Source organism: Orcinus orca, chromosome 9 (genome assembly GCF_937001465.1).
Source record: "Orcinus orca chromosome 9, mOrcOrc1.1, whole genome shotgun sequence".
Taxonomy (NCBI): Eukaryota; Metazoa; Chordata; class Mammalia; order Artiodactyla; family Delphinidae; genus Orcinus; species Orcinus orca.
In genome coordinates this window covers 55429564-55442430 of record NC_064567.1, presented here as the reverse complement: position 1 = coordinate 55442430, position 12867 = coordinate 55429564, and the positions used below count along the sequence as shown (strand labels likewise).

The 12867-nt window shown below is 35.0% G+C and overlaps 1 protein-coding gene across 12 annotated transcripts in view; it reads right to left on the bottom strand.

Moving 5' to 3' along the window:
- AKAP9 (A-kinase anchoring protein 9) overlaps positions 1–12867 on the bottom strand; it is a 145559-nt gene that overhangs the window by 38533 nt on the left and 94159 nt on the right. For 11 of the 12 annotated variants that reach the window (XM_033420511.2, XM_033420513.2, XM_033420514.2 and 8 more), the window contains 2 exons: positions 2138–2300; positions 1130–1342 (listed from right to left, as the gene is read on the bottom strand). In XM_033420511.2, coding sequence (XP_033276402.1) covers positions 1130–1342; positions 2138–2300 — 376 coding nt within the window. The remainder of the gene's footprint in view (positions 1–1129; positions 1343–2137; positions 2301–12867) is intronic. The other variant, XM_033420512.2, reaches the window with a different exon arrangement.

Below are 12867 nucleotides of genomic sequence, written 5' to 3'. Positions count from 1 at the left end.
TAATTTACATGTCTTCTATTTCCTAAAATAGAAACATACACAAAAGAATTAGAAGTAAAAGTTGAAACCACTGATTATTACCATTGGTAACATTTTCAGATGTATCAGTATTTCTTAAACATTTTTCATGTATCATACATATACTTTCCACATTAAAAATTCCAACCCTAAACCTGTGCTAAACAAATTTGAGCAACCAGAAAAACTTCACCATATTACAAAAAGGTATGTTGTATCTTTAAATTGATAAAATTCAATTAGTAAAACTACACATTTATAATCTGACTGCATGTGTAACATAAAAGTGAGAAGATATGATTAAAAGGATTTAAAGTTCCACTGTTACAAAGACTGACATTTATTTTTTTTTACCACCAAACAAACTTTAAGAAGTTACCTAATGTCTCATTTAAGAAAAAATTAAAGGTTATTTGTAAACTTATTTATTCTTTGAAGTCCTGCTTATATTAAACTAGATGTCAGCCTACTTCTAACAGCCAGTGACCTGTTCAATCTATTATCTTGCAGGCTGAAATCCACCTCACCTGCTTACTACTAGTGCAGGTCAGTGCTCTTATTTAGTTAATGCAAGTATACATTTTGCTGCCTTTCTGCAATTAAAAGAACTAAATCTGGGCTTCTCTGGTGGCGCAGTGGTTGAGAGTCCGCCTGCCGATGCAGGGGACACGGGTTCGTGCCTTGGTCCGGGAAGCTCCCACATGCCGTGGAGCGGTTGGGCCGGTGAGCCATGGCCGCTGAGCCTGTGCGTCCGGAGCCTGTGCTCCACAAAGGGAGAGGCCACAATAGTGAGAGGCCCGCGTATTGCAAAAAAAAGAACTAAATCTTACACAGTTTAAAAAATATCCTGTCTCATTATATGCAGCTTTCTCTTTAGGCAGAAGTTTGAGGATAAATGAAGAATTATCTTTTTCTGTCAAAATATGCCAAAGGAGAAAGAAAACAAATTTGATTCCACATGGTTGGCTAATAAGACAATTACCAATAAGGTAGATTTTCTCATTATTTTTCAATCCCTATATAAAATATATAAATAATGGCACTGAAAAGGGGGAAAAAAGTCATCTTGAACTTTTCAGGAATGTTTCATATAAAGTCTAAAAATACATACGCTGTTCAACTGGGCCTGCCTCAGCTTTCATAGCTTCCTTCTGCCTCAACAGTAATTCTCTTTCTTCTTGGATCTGCTGTTGCTCTGCTTCTAATTCTTGTAATCTATTACCTGCACATAACAACTCCTGCTCAAGACGATCTATTATATCAATTTTTTCCTGAATTTGCCTTTCAAAAAGCGTTTTTTCATCTGCATAGCCATCAATGACACCTACAAAATAAAATTAACAAGGAATGTAATTATTATTTCAAATTTTACCATTATATTTATATAAATAAAAGGTGTTCTGTTAGCAAATTTTAAATCATTCCAACCTATTAAGTCTTGAATGAATTTGCTGCTGATGATAGCAGTAACTATGGTATGTTCAATACAGCCTTTTCTTATTAAATATGTGTCTAAATAAGAAATTCCTCTGAATTTTCTGTTATGCTAATGTATCACATCATGTAGGTATAACACACTTTATTAAACGGATATAAATAGATAGATTCCTGGAAAGCTTAATATAAATCAGATGCTTGGGAACTGAATCACATTTTAAATATACTTGAGAAAGTTGATATTTTAAGTGATTCTAGAAGGCCAACACCCACAACAGCATGGTAAGATATAAACAGCATGGAGCTTTACAGGCTTAAAGCCTGGAATCACGATTTAGTGGTGACAACAATTTATTAGCACCTCTTTGCTCCAGTCTCCTCATCTTTAAATTATAACAGTTGTCTTATGGTGGGATTATGGTAACAATTCACTATCGTTCATTTCTGCATTTTCTAAAATTTTAAATACTTTCTATAATTCTACTAAGTACTTTTTAAAATTAAAAATATATATATAGTTTTAAAACCTGCTTAGAGGAATTCTGAAGACAAACTATAACTACTTTTCAATGGGCATTTGAAATTAAAAGTAGACTGGTGGCTTCCAAACCTGGCTTGCACCACAATTTATTTTTAGACTTGAAATTTCTCCACCCTCAGTTGCCAATGGCAGGGTGCTCACCCTCAGCCTTACTGAGCTCCACAGCCAGCTGTTCTCTGGCCCTGCACTCCTCATGAAGGCGCTCTCGCAGTTCTTCTTGGCACTTAAGGGACTCTGTCACTTCTTGTTTCTGTCTAAATGACTCACGCATCAATTCTGTCTGTGTAACTTTCGCATGTTCCAGCTAAACAAAGAGGGAAAGTAGACGTGAAGGAAGACAAAGTGTTAAGAATACCAGTGTCATTCCCTATTAAAGCTTAAAAAAAAAAAAAAAGAAATTTAACTGAAAATAAAGATATAACTGTTGAATTGTAGTCATTTAATATTTCTAGTGCATGCTAGTACTAGTAGGTAGGGTAAATCAGTAGATAAGTAGATTAGCTGTGTACAACTTTCCATAAGATATGTATTCTAACTTTATTGAACAAAAAAAAAAAGCTTCTTTTGAAAATAAACCACTTTACATCACTAGATCTATATGCTATCATATGAAAAGACATATAAAATTAATAATACACAGGTTCTTTTTGTATTTGGTAAAGAATTTTATGTAACTACGTGTTCTATGATAGGCTTTATGTTTTCTGTATTTAACACTTATTGACTGCGACTCCTGCTGTACACTGGGGAACTAATAATAAATGATTAATGCAATGCCATCAATGAATAAAATCATAGTGGCACAACAAAATGAAGTTTAACCCATATTTGAACTAAAAGCTTTATACTTCTGTCCATTTGTGAAACATCTACAAGACTCTGAATATTCAGTTTATTTTCAAAACCTTAGACTATAGACGCATTATCTATAAACACAGCCTCCTTAAAATGCTGTTATTGGCATATACTGACCACATTCTTAAACAATTTTTAAGATGACAGTCAAGTACGGGCTCAAGGCCGAAGCGCTCAAAAACAGTGATCACTGTTATCAGCTGCATGAAATTGCAGAAAAGCACTATCTCTGCTTTAGTTTTCTGGGCTTCTTACTGCTAGCACCTGCTTTATCTGTTTTTATTAAAACAACTACATAGGGAAAAACTGAGCACAAATGTTTCTGGTATTTAATATTAAAACCATTACATTTAAAAAAAATTTACCATAGCATTTTAAAATTTACCATAGCAAATAGATTTTAGAGTTACTAAGTAAAGCTTTTTGTGGTACCATTTTGTGGTTGGATAAATCAGTATCTCACATATCTATTGTGCAATTATTCTTGTTTTAATATGATGTTTTAAATATCATTCACAACCCATTACTTGAAAATAATATGCATACACATTTAAGATTCATAATGGAAAATTAAGCATGTATTTTAATCACAAAATATTTCCTAAAATATCTGTAATAATATGTTGTTACCTCAACAGAGATAAAACTTTATATATATTTTTACTTTTGATTGGCAAAAGACTATTTTCCTTTAAATGTGGATAACCAGTATACATTAATTTTTAAAATTAAAAAATGACCATAAAATATGAACTAATTTATAAAAAGCCCTGCTCCTGAACTTAGTCACAGCCTATATTTAAAAAATAAATCAATTGCTTTCACATGTACATATGTAATTTTTTTCCTGTACATTGTAAAATGGTTGCTTGAAATATATGAAATCTCTAAAAGAGTTCATAGCTCTAACTAATTAGGATATGAGTTTTTTTTTTTCTTTTTCAAATTTACTGTACAAATACAACAATGCACTTACAACAAAATAAACACTTGCTTTAGATAAGAAAAATAAGTCGGCTTCTATATTCTATTTTCCGACAAGATCTTAACCTGCTTTAAGATGCATTTAAATATTACTATGAAACCACAAGAAATAACTTCAGTTTTACAAAGCAAAACAAAAAAGCTGGGACTCAAATAGAGTAGATCTAGGAAACAAATTTCACTTATTATAGAAGATGGCACCCACATTTATTGGAATAAGAGATTCCTTCAAATATTTATTTAAATACATTATACTTAAAAAACCTCTTCCATCCAGTTAAGGTACAGTTTATTCCTAATATTTATATAATACCTATAACCTAATACTGAATAATGTGAAATATATAAAAATATCATATTCAATATTTTCACATAATTTAATAAACTTACTACATTAAAAGTATGTATCATTAGTAAATAATCTGTCATTTTAATATAAAAGCTTTAGGGGAGGTAACAAAACTATTCTGAAAGCATCTGTCTTGTTAAATACTAGCTAGTACATATAAATAAAGCCATAAAAGTCACAAAAAGTGGCAAATAACATACTAACTTGTAGTGAATCATTCACAACATTTAAGTGTCAAATGAACCTGAAATACTAACTATGCTAAATACCCTTAACACTGCTTATAACATACATTTCACATAAAAAGCAGAAAAAGGAATTTCCTCATAGGATTAGTAGGCATATTAAAAATAAGCTCCTTAGGGAGTTAGCAAGAAAACTGAAATAAGAATCCAGGTTTCCTTTCCGGAACTACAGGCAATATGCCATATGATTGTAAACATTTCCTAATTGGCTCAATGACAATTCACTTAGCTGTTTTAGGTATGACAATGCCTATTCCTTCAAATATAATCATTCCATTTTTACTCAGCATTGGCATCATAAACATATAGAAGTAAGATTCTTAAGGACAAGCAGGATCTTTTTAAACAGCTTGCCTGGTATGGGAGAACTGAAATATTATCTCATTCTGCTTTCTGGAATGAAAAACGTAGCCAAGTTGGGGCTTGTGGACAAAATTTAGCCCTTCAATACATTAATCATTACAGGATGAATGAGTAGTAACACACCAAACAAGAAGAAAACAAGATTCTATTCCATTTACCCTTACCAAAGACACTTAAAGTTCATTTCTCATTACAGTTTTAAACTAAATGTATAAAAAACTGAAAGCATAAAATAAAACTATAAAAAACCAAATTTTTATACTTACTGAATAAGGAGGGGTAGGCAGGGAAATTTTGGAAATAAGCTTTAATATATGCCCATTTCTTTTATGAATAAAATGAAAAATAGAAGTATTAACAATTACTGAGTTATTTTCATCCAAATGTTCACATAGAGGAAAAGGATGTGGTAAAGGCACCCGAGATTCAACCTCATAAATGTCTTCATCTTGTTCTTCCAACCACGAGCCACTAAGTTTGACAGTTGCCAAATGGGTCCTGTAAGAATCCATTCTAGTAGTTGTAGCTGCTAATTTTCCTCACTTGCTGTACCAGTATTCCACTACACTAAAAAAGTTCTGTTTAGTTTATCCAGATATACCACAGCAGTATGAAAATTTCTCCTTAGCACTATCAAACATTATAAAATTAATTCATACAACTAAACAACAAAAGAAAAAACCCAGAAACCTAAAAAGAACTAGATCTCCATTAAAAAAAACAGAACAAAAACAAAAAAAACAAAACTAAAAGCAAGCAAACACGTTTTTAATTAGAATAATTACTAAACTGTTGAAGAATGGAAGAATAAAAATATAAATATCTAATTAGCTAAGCAATAAAACTGCCTCCGGCATCAAAATATGTCTGTGGAAATAAAAGCCTTCCAAGCAGAACCTGGTAGGGAAAGTCAAGTTTTAATTCTCCATAGTAGCAGTCTTAAAAAACGTAGTTGCAACATTATTTCCCTTGTTCTTGCTGCTTCACAAAGTGCTCTTCTGAACTGAGCTATTCAAATAGCCTCTCATGCTGAGCCAAAGAATTCTAGTCAGTGGGGAAAGGTCAGAACAGAGGGTGTGATTTAATGTCTTTACCTATAGGTACACTGACAGGTGGAATCTGAATTCATACACCCACAAAAAAGCCTGCCTAACAGGATCCAAGTTCCACGTCAGAGCTCTGAAAAGGATATCTAGATAAGTTTATAATGCTTCTAAGATAAGCTAGTGTTTTTCCATTCCATTAAAAAATCGTTTTAATTTAAAAATGTGAAAACAAGTAGGTTTGAGTCCACATTACCAATTAGTTCTTCAACTATATCCAATAATCATAACTATTTCTGGAAAACTAAGTATTTCCTTTTGATACTTCCTCATTCTTTTGAGTAGTCATTAAAACTAAACATAGTTTACATAACTAAACATAGTTTATAACATCGGTTATGAACTATTTCCACACTCAATTGGTTACAGAGTAATTCTGAAGGAGGAAAAAACCCTCTTTTTAAAAGCTGCACTGTGTATAATAATTGGTAATTATACCACTTAAGGTATCCTATGAACTCTGACTAAAAATTAAAAGCACAAGTGGTGTATAATGGCCTTTTGGTAGCTCCAGAAACCTCGGCAATAGTGAATAAAACAGCTTCTCAGAATTTAAAAGATGAACAACATACTTTTTAATATTAAAAATCCTCAATAGTGAAAGTTGTTTTAAATAAATGAAAAATCTTTCACTGTGGTGTCTTTTCTCTACCCAGTAACTACATATCCTTAACTCACAAAACCTTTATTTACTATGGAAAAACCCACACTAAAGTAAGCACATCAACAAAAATCAATTTTATAGCCACTTTCACTATACAAAATATCTTTAGAGGAGTCAATACTCAAACCCTTCACAGTAAGTTAACAATTAGGGCAGAGAAAATAAGATTTTCTACGGAAAGCTCAGAATCTACAGGGATATGGTTTGGGGTAGCGGAGGGGCAGCTGCTTCCTAGAATTCCGGACTAGGCAATGACAAATTTCTGTTTATTATGGTTTCTTATGTGACGCCTCCAGTTAGTCTGTGAAACCATCATAACATCTACACAAGATGGAGATCTAACCCCACCACTGGTGCAGCTAAATCTGACTTTACTGGGGCTTCAGCAGATACAAAATCATCAACATCCTAGATGTTCACTTTATGAGCTGGCTGGACCCATGTTCAACATATCAAACACCTCTCAAAATACTCTTTCCCAGCTCCCTCTGAGAATAAGTTTATTTTCATAACCTGGTGTTCAATTTCTCTTATTTGAAGCAAAAACAAAACCCTGAAAGTAAGACATATCCCTTTATAAATAGAAACATTTAGGTCAAGCCAAGAACTAACTACAAAGAAAAGAGAAAACTAGGAGGAAAAGACTCAAAAAAGCCGCAGATTAAGATGACTTAGGGGGGGCTTCCCTGGTGGCGCGGTGGTTGAGAATCTGCCTGCCAATGCAGGGGACACGGGTTCGAGCCCTGGCCTGGGAAGATCCCACATGCCGCGGAGCAACTAGGCCCGTAAGCCACAACTACTGAGCCTGCGCATCTGGAGCCTGTGCTCCGCAACGAGAGGCCGCGACGGTGAGAGGCCCACACGTCGCGATGAAGAGTGGCCCCCGCTTGCCACAACTAGAGAAAGCCCTCGCACAGAAATGAAGACCCAACACAGCCCAAAATAAATAAATAAATTTAAAAATAAATAAATACTCCTGTTCTCTGTTTAAAAAAAAAAAAAGATGACTTAGAATGGGGCAAATAGCCCTCATAACAGTACATTAACTGATGGCATACTACATTAAATGTTCAGAAAGGTGACCCTGAATTAAAATAATTCAAATTATAGTCTATTTTTTCCCTACTTTTGAAAGCATGTAAAACCTGTGTTTACTCATGTAAAAGAAAAATTTATAAGTAAGGTGTACCCCCTTATAACCAGGGATATAAGTCAAGGTTAAGAAACTAACCACAAAGAAAACAGAGTAAAATTAAAGGAGGAAAAGACTCAAAACAGCAGCAAAGACGATTTAAGATAGGGGCAAATAGCTCTCCCCAAAACAGTGTATTAACTGATGGTATATTATATGTATTGATGTCCAGATAGATTACTTTGAATTGGAATAATTCAAATTATATATTTTTTTTAAATTTTAGAAAGCACATAAAACCCTTTGCAATCAAAAACAGTTAAAATAATTTCAATTTTTAAGAGGACACCCTTTTAATTATCCAGACTAGCTCATTATCCCCTGGTTTCAGATAATCAAGATTTTAATGTATATTTGAAGGCTATTAATTTGCGGTATAGTTATGTTTTCAGCTTTACTGTAATTGTACAATATCAAGCTATTTAACCTTTTCCCCAGAAATATTTCCCCCAACTTGTAAACCACTTCTGTTGCTCTCTTTTGTATTTTGATTTTTTTTTTTTTTAAGTTACTTAATAGACTGAATCCTGGCTACAATACCCTGACAGAGCGCTGATGCTTATAATACACACACTGGTAGCAACACCTAATGGCAAATGTATTTCAACACTTTATTAAGGTTTATGTTTTATTTTTATTTTTTAAAATAAATTTATTTGCTTTTTACTTATTTATTTTTGGCTGCGCTGGGTTTTCATTGCTGCGAGTGGGGGGCTACTCTTCGTTGCGGTGCGCGGGCTTCTCATTGCAGTGGCTTCTCTTGTTGTGGAGCACAGGCTATAGGCACACGGGCTTCAGTAGCTGTGGCATGTGGGCTCAGCAGTTGTGACTTGTGGGCTCCAGAGCACAGGCTCAGTAGTTGTGGCCCATGGGCTTAGTTGCTCTGCGGCATGTGGGATCTTCCTGGACCAGGGCTCGAACCTGTGTCCCCTGCGTTGGCAGGCAGATTCTTAACCACTGTGCCACCATGGAAGCCCACAGTTTATGTTTTAAAATACAACAATGAGAAAACAAAATCTTAACTTACAGTACTACTGTTTCATCCTCATAAAAAGGCTCCTTTTTGGAGAAAATATAGAAAAGTACCTTAAGTTCCATTATTCTAAAAAATGATTATTAATAAATTCATGAGAGTTGCCTATAATAAAAATCATTTCTTTGGGAGTAAATTCCTCATTCACTGTTTTCTTCTAACGCCTGAAAGAATCTCTTGGTAAATAATCTCCTATGGCTGTAAACAGTAACTCAGGATTCTGGAAAACTTTAATTGCTAAAACACTACTTCCACATAACAGTCTGATTCCTATTTCTACCTGACCCAAGAATCAAGAATCTGAAACAGGGACTTCCCTGGTGGCACAGTGGTTAAGAATCCGCCTGCCAACGCAGGGGACGTGGGTTCGAGCCCTGGTCCAGGAAGATCCCACATGCCACAGAGCAACTAAGCCCATGCGCCACAACTACTGAGCCTGCACTCTAGAGCCCGCGAGCCACAACTACTGAGGCTGTGCACCACAACTACTGAAGCCCACGCACCTAGAGCTCGTGCTCCGCAACAAGAGGAGCCACTGCAATGAGCCCGCGCACCACAACGAAGTGTAGCCTCCCCCCACTCGAGAAAAGCCTGCACACCGTAAAGCAGCCAAAAAGAAAGAAAAAGAAAGAAAAGGAATCTAAAACCATACTCTCAAAGATAAAACTTCTCTGCAGAACCACAAAGACCCTACTAAATAAAGATCATGTTAAAGAGATTAACTTTCTAAGGGCTTGAGACTAGACTTACAGCAATTTTACTCCTATTCCAACAAAAGCCATCCCAACCAATAAGAAACTGCAATAGGTTGAATACAAGCCTGAATATATTCAATATTTATAGCAGCCTGTCTCAGCAAAAGAGAAGTAAAATCCATCACAGTAAATACATTATTATATGGATTTGGACATGCCATTGGGCAAATCACTTATGAAATCAAATACATAAAGTAAAATACTCATAAAAGATATTATGAAACCAGGCTATAAAGGCAGATACCCTGATACTTAGTAAAGAAAACGCTTACTAATTCTTTTATTAAAGCAAGATGCATCTATGCAACCTAAAGCAGCCCCTAAACTTAAAACTAAGTACAAGACTTAATCATGATTTCCCACTAAAATTATATAACATATAAAACCAAACCAGTAAAAAAAAAAAAAAAAAAGGGAAAGAACCTTGATTATTTGACAGTATTTACTTAGACTACAGGGCCTTTTCAATGAAACTCCTCCCCAACCCCAAACAAAAGTCCACAATCACTGGCAATAATTTCTCTCACCAATCTTAAAGGAGGCAGAGTCTCTCTGATCCAAAGGCCACACCTTTCACTTGTGTTCCAGATTCCACCCTCAACTACCCCAAGGATCTGGCTCCACAAAGCCCATCGCCTCTGATGTGCATCTTCAACTTTTCCATTGCTACTCAATATAAACACTTGAATCTTAAAAAAAAGCATTCTCCCCCTTTCAAGCTAATGGTCTCCTGTTTTCTTCACGGCCAGGTATCATGAAATTGCTATCTCTATTTCTTCAACTCTATTTCTGTAAATGTCCGAATTTTGAATTTCTCCTCTATCAACTCCATGAAACTGTTCTCATCAAGGTCATTGATGACACCTATACTAAAATATCCAAGGGACACTAAATCCTCAGCATCTGTTACCTTTCCATGGTATCTGACACTTATGGAAAATCACTCCTCATCTGGCTTTTATGACACTTGATATTGATTCTCTTGATATTCTCTTGATTTTCCTCTCTCACTCTCAGTATCTTTTGTAGACTTATCTACCTTTATTCTCTTTTAAATCTCAGCACTCTACCAGGACAAAAAATTAGCTCTGTACACTCTCGAAAACCATGGTTTCAAACATCTTTAAAATGATGACAACTTCCAATCTAGTTTCCCAAACTCTAGACTCTAGGGAATATCTTCTCCCTCTACGCATTTCAAACTCAGATTACCTAAAACTGAACTCATTATTCACTTCTTTTGCATCCCCCAACTCAGTAAGGGAAATACACCAACAACTTAGTTGGTCAAGGATTCACGTGTGGTTTCCTCTCCCCTTCCTTATCCCCTACATTCAATGTCACACCAACTTCTATCAAATTCAACTTCTACAAGTTTTAAAATCACTTCCCTCTTGCGCTAACTTGATTTCTATCCCTTTTCACTGGAATATTTTAAGAGTCTCCTGTTTCTGCATATTCAGCATCTCTCCTCACTATTTTCCTGCCCATATATTCACCCCACTGCTGCCAGAGGAATTCTCTCTAAAACACAAATTTGATATTATTATTTTCTACCAAAAATATTTCAATGACTCCCCATACTTTTCAGCATAAAGTTAAAACTCCTTAACTAAGCCCTCAAGGGACTATGTGCTAACCACTGCTATCCTTCTACCCTCTGTTCCCCACATTCCACCCTGGATGTTTATAACACAAAACTATCCAGTATCCTCAAACACATCATGCTGGTTTACACCAACATGCTATGCCATTTGCCACAAATTTTCTTCTTGACCCACCCACTTAGTTTCTACTTGTCTTGTAAGTCTTTACTTAAAAGACTCATTTTCCCTCTCATTTCCTCTTGAATTATACATTACTTCACTGAAACTGCTCGTGTAAAGTAACCAATGACAATCCCCACACACACACCTCCCAGATTTTAAAATCTACTCCTCAGGCTATAACATGACCTGTCAGCAGTAACTGACAGAATGATTCACTCCTTTCATTTTCAAAGGGCAGAAAAAGTGGCAGTTGAGAGCATGGACCCTGAAGCCAGACTGCCTGGATTCAAATTCTAACTTACACCTAACTTATAAGCCTGGGCAAGTTCTCCAACTGGTTTCTTTGCTTCTGTCCTGCACCCCTCCATCCCCCCAGTCTATATTTAACAAGGTGGTCAAAGTGATCCTTTTGGTAAATGTAAGTTAGATCAGTTGCTGAAAAATCTCTAATGACCCGGAGCTGGAAACAATTTGTATGTCCTTTGGATAAACAAACGGGTGCATCCATTCAATGGAATACTCCTCAGCTCTAAAAAGAAACAAATACCTAACACACATAGATGAATCTTGTAAGTATTTTGTTAAGACAATGAAACCAGACCCAAAATAATGCATAATGTATGATTTCATTAATGACACTCTGGAAAAGACAAAACTATAGGGACAGAAAGCAGCTAGTAATTTTCAAGGGCAGGAGGTAGAGGAGGGGCTGACTATAAAAGAACAGAGCAGCACCAGGGAATTTTGGGGTGATGGAAATGTTCTGCATTATGTTTGTGGTGGTAGACACATAACTCTATGCATCTGTCACAACCAAAAGAACTGTCTACGCACAAATGAAATTTACCGTACATAAATTTTTAAAAAATTAACCAAAGTGTGGGGGAACCCAAAATGGAATAAAAACTATAATAAATAATTCTTATTGTATTAAAAGTGAATAACAAAACCACACTAAAGGTGTGGGGAGAAAAGAGTTAACCTAGGATACTTTGAAAAACAGTATTTTGATTGTATACTGTACGGCTAAAGACCCAAAACTACTGTACATAAATACTGTACTCTAGTTAGTAAATTTGTTTTTCACAGGGATATAGGTTAGCAACTGTAAAATTATTTTATGGGTATATATGGGTATGAAATTACTTTATGGGTATAAATGGTTAACAAATGAATATGGTAACAATAACAAATACAATAAACATACAAAAAAACAAAAACAAATAACAATAACAAATGGTAAACAAATGAATAAACAAATGTAGATTGTGAGAGCCTGGTTTTTCGCCTTTGGAGAACAAAGTTACAAAGGAAAGGGGAAAGGGGAGAAAGAATGCTGTGGTACTGGATGGGGATTGGAGGTATCGATATGAAATTATATTTCTATTATATATGCAGATAGATACAGAAATAAATATATATGCAAGGGTTAATATACTACATATATTTTCAAACTGTCTGCTGAGAGGACCATAACACCTTAGTTAACAATAAGCACATATAGCACCCAGGTCTTGGTTTCTAAGTATCTTTCTCCAATAAAGGGAACTTGAATTCCT